This window comes from Neopsephotus bourkii, unplaced genomic scaffold (genome assembly GCF_033783945.1).
Source record: "Neopsephotus bourkii isolate Nb327-2 ecotype Australia unplaced genomic scaffold, CSIRO-AGI_Nbou_v1 NB_1093, whole genome shotgun sequence".
In the NCBI taxonomy this organism is placed as follows: Eukaryota; Metazoa; Chordata; class Aves; order Psittaciformes; family Psittacidae; genus Neopsephotus; species Neopsephotus bourkii.
Genome location: NW_026901581.1, coordinates 1 through 4,222, shown reverse-complemented (window position 1 = coordinate 4,222; position 4,222 = coordinate 1). Strand labels below are relative to the sequence as shown.

At 35.3% G+C, this 4,222-nt stretch overlaps 1 protein-coding gene across 1 annotated transcript; it reads left to right on the top strand.

Annotated features, from left to right (window-relative positions):
- Positions 1 to 385: 385 nt before the first annotated feature.
- LOC133217094 (kinesin-like protein KIF20B) lies at positions 386 to 3,316 on the top strand. The gene is made up of 5 exons (XM_061362236.1): positions 386 to 541; positions 1,049 to 1,132; positions 1,236 to 1,352; positions 1,546 to 1,684; positions 2,910 to 3,316. Exons 1-5 carry the CDS (start codon positions 386 to 388, stop codon positions 3,119 to 3,121), a joined length of 708 nt encoding a protein of 235 aa, XP_061218220.1. The 3' UTR covers positions 3,122 to 3,316.
- Positions 3,317 to 4,222: the final 906 nt, after the last annotated feature.

Below are 4,222 nucleotides of genomic sequence, written 5' to 3'. Positions count from 1 at the left end.
AAAATGGATGCTATAATAGGATCATGGATAAGTGGATGTGGAGCAATATAATTTGTTTGGTGGTTTTTTTTTTTATTTTATCTTCCTTGTCAGACATGTTTTTTAGCAAAGTTGTGGTATATGTGTAAGGCTTTTCCTGGTAAGCAGTTGTTTTTCATTAAAAGAAGAATGGAAGAATGGCTGCTCTTGTTCCATCATCATGCTAACCTCTCTGCAGACCCTCTCCCCAGCTATCAGAAACTGGCTATGTAAATTATATATAGAATAAAGAAATCTTTCTCCTTGGAGAAATTGAACCTATTGGTTTCAAATTGTATTCTAAGGGACTTCACGAGCTCTACATTTTATGATCAGAGAGCAAAAAGTAGTTGTTTTATCTTGCAGGATGGAACCAATGCTGGATAATGAGCGACTTTCCAGATGCTCCTATATTAGTAGTATTGAGCCACCTGAAAGAACAGAACCAATATATGTGGAAGATATTAAAACAGATCTCTCTGCTGAATTTTCTTTGGTTTCTTCATGCTCAGATACAAGCCAGGTAAGAAAACTTTGATGCTTGCATTTGGATATCTTTTTAAAGGAGTTTAGACCTTTCGTTTGTAACAATAATCAGAACTTTACATAGAAGATGAAAAGCATCTTTAGTATGTCTTGAATTTGGAGAAGATGCATAGGATTAGACTAAGTATTGTGGCACTGCACTGGTACCTTGCAGCGTGCACCAGTCTTCTATGAATGAGGCTAATTGCCAGTTTAGAGCAGCTTAATCATGGAATGTTTTTGTGGGTTTCATTCTTGATATCTAGCTGGCCTGTATGCAGTGTATATGCATGTGCTGCTAGATTAATAATTGTAAGTTATGACAGTGACATTTTGCAGGGGCTTAAGCACTTGTAAAAACTGATGTAATGAATTACTTTTGCTTCCCATGTCTTCAAATAAGTCTGTTCAAAATAGCCTGTTGAAAATAAAATTGCCTTAACATGCTACTTACTGAAGAATCTTAACAAATTTCTAACTTTTTTTTTCTTTTTAACTTAAGAAGACCAATTTGGAGTCTAAGGGACACATAGAAGTTTGTCTGCGTATTAGGCCATTTACATCATTGGAAAGAGAGAATGAATTCCAGGTGTGAAACTTAATTAGGTTAAAAATACCTTAAATGTGTAGGGTTTTTTTTTCCCTCCTGTAAGTTGAGCTTTCTATACTCTTTTCATGTTTCCTTTTAATAGGACTGTGTTTCACTTGAAGACTCAAGAAGCGTCATCCTGAAGGCCCCCCAAAACTCTTTGAGTCGACTAAGTGAAAAGAATGCTGGACAGATGATACAGAAGTTCACTTTTTCAAGAGTAAATAAATTGTCTTTAAATGTTTTTAATTTATTCACAGAAAAACTTGGTTCAAATTATTTAGTACTAAGCAAACTAGATTTTTAAACTGTCAATAGTCTTTAAGTTTACAAATATATAATATTTAAAAGATTCTTTAGAAGCCTCTAATGATTGCTTTACCAAGAGGTATCTTTATTTTGTTTATGCTCAGGTGTTTGGACCTGAAACAACTCAAGAAGAAGTCTTTGAAGGCGCCATGAGGCAGCCTGTGCAGGATTTCTTAGATGGATATAATCGCCTTATTTTTACATATGGTGTTACAAATGCTGGGAAAACCTACACATTCCGAGGTATAAGCAGATATGAGTTCTCCTTGAATGAAATTTCTTTTTTGAGTGCTTATTGCTTCTAGCAGAAATATTATAGCTTTTTACTTTAAATAAAGTGTAGGTCCTAGACATTGGTTTATCTTGAATATTAATAAATAGCCTTTGCAAGTCCCCTTCCATAACAAATATCACTAAGCTGCCAACAGATGGAGTCCCTCCCAGAGTTAAAGTAAGCATATAGTGATTTGTAAGGTTAGAATAATTTCAACCAGTTGTTTGATTTTTCTTTTCCCCTTGAAGTATCTAGAATGTCAGGGAGGAGAGGGAGTTAGGAAAACATAGCTTCTATGTACCAGGGTATGAAAGGTATAGAAGTTACTCTACACTAGACTAGTGTTTGGGTTTTTGTGTCTTTTTTTAAGACTGTTTATTGTTTGCCAGTGAGTGTTACTTTGTTCAAGTTGACTAACAAATGACATCACAATAAACAAAAAATGATTAGAGAAGAGAGACAATGATGAGAAATAAACATAAGGCAACAGTACTTTAATTTCCTATGTTATTTAGTTCCTGGCTTGTTTTTTAAGTGCTACCTAGATTTTACATAAGTTCTGATTTATGTGGCACAGCTAGTGCTGTAACTCTTAGAAGCCCATCTGTCTCAAGAGTAGCAGAAACTATCAGAGGCTGGAAGATAAAAGAGTCTGGGATAGGGAAAGGCCTGTGTCTTTCCACAGGGGTTTCTAGTGCTTCTTTTGTCGGGTTTGTGGAATTAGTACAGGACAGCAGCTGAGAGATCAGTAATGACTTGCATTTCAAGATTTCTTCCTTGAGAGAGTTAGTGAAGACAGCCTATGAAATGCAATTTCAAAAACTGCAGTTCTCTAAGTGTCTTGTTGGTTGTAGTATTTTTGTTTGGGTTGTTTTTCTTCCTTTAAAGCTAAGCTTATGAGAATACCCCAGCAGTTTTTTGTTGTATGTTTTACCCCTTATTGTCAGAAGTATAGAGCATGAGCAGTTGCTGAAAGCTGAATACTTTCCAAAAAATTAATGATGTTTCTGTTATATTGAGAAAACAAATGAGCCACTATGACAAAAACCCAAAACCCTACTGTTTGATGCTGTAAGTGGCCTCCAAATTCCTCATGTATCCCTTGAGATTAAGATTGCTTATTTTTGTCTTCATTTATCTGTTTATCTTGGTCCCAGTAATAATTAGGATCTTTCTTTTGTATGTTGCCTTCAGGGACAGAAGATGATGTCGGTATTCTGCCAAGGACTATGGATATGTTGTTTAAAAGCATTCGAGGAAAGTTATACACAGCAATGGATCTCAAACCCAATCGTTGTAGAGATTATATAAAGCTGACTGAAGACCAAGTGAGAGAAGAAATTGCTATTAAAAATTCAATACTTCGCCTAACAAAAGAGGTAAAGAATCACTTCTTCCTATACTGATGAGTATGCACATCTTTAGATAGCTCAGTGTTACCCTGTTCATTTCTCAATAGAAAGACATTGTATTTAAGCACGGGCATATCTATTTGCTGTCAGCCAGCTATTTGGATGAGCAGTAAAGTGGGCAGTAGAGCTGATGAGCCCTGTTTTCCTGTGGGTTTCTGTCTTGTAGCTGAATACTTGGTAGGATGTAAACTTAAGGGTATGTTTTCCTGTAGCTTGAGCACGTGACAATTTATCCTCTAGGGTTGCTGGTGCTTAAAAAGGACTGTACACTAATAGTATCCCCATCTGTGGAGATGCTGCTAGGTCTGCTTCTTTAAAGTATTACTGTCTTTCAAGGTACTTGACTGAAATTAATGATTTAGAGGTTGTTCCCCTCTTTGTTTGACAAGTATCCTCAAAAGAAGCAATTTTTTTTTTTTTTTTTTAACAGCAGAGCTATAAAGCCAGTGGACTTCTAAAGATTTGAATTAAAATGGGTTTCTGCTGGGCTTCCTTCTTAAACAGATCACTGTTGAATAGTCCAGAAATACACCTCAGTTTCATGAGCTGCCTGGAATCCTGAAGCTGTTTAGTCTAATTACAGTTATAGGGGATTTGTATTTTATGTAAGGATACCCTTTTTCTTGATGTTTTTAATTCTGAAATGAATGGAATAAGAAACCTGAGTGTATGCTAGCAATTTGAACTAGGAAGGGATTATTGTGGTTTTTTATTTTTTTTTATCTTTAATGAAAATGCTTAATTTATCTCCCTAGTGGTATGCCAGGTTATAATGAAGTATTCTGGCTGTTGTGTCTTGGAATGTATGTGACTTTTTTTTTTTTTTTTTTTTAAATCTTAGTTAGCTGGACTTCTCCAGTGTGGAAGGCAGGTGGCAGCAAAATTCTTCAAAACTTCACTTCAAAAGCTCAGGCTCATGTTAAATCTTGCTCTAACAGTCTTTAAGAATTTCAGAAAAGCCTGTTATACGTGCATTGAATACACATATATGTTCCCTCTATCTTCTGAAACTGTGCTTAAAAGAACAATATTTCAGCTTATAAATTTGGTGGCAAATTTTGTATCTATATTAAGAGTCATATTTTTATGGGTATT

What these genes read in the sequence shown, in the direction of transcription:
- LOC133217094 (XM_061362236.1), top strand. Translation starts at nt 386, where the DNA reads ATGGAACCAATGCTGGATAATGAGCGACTTTCCAGATGCTCCTATATT. An exon ending in CATGCTCAGATACAAGCCAG is followed by an intron (nt 542 to 1,048) that starts GTAAGAAAACTT and finishes TAACTTAAGAAG; the next exon opens with ACCAATTTGGAGTCTAAGGG. An exon ending in AGAAGTTCACTTTTTCAAGA is followed by an intron (nt 1,353 to 1,545) that starts GTAAATAAATTG and finishes GTTTATGCTCAG; the next exon opens with GTGTTTGGACCTGAAACAAC.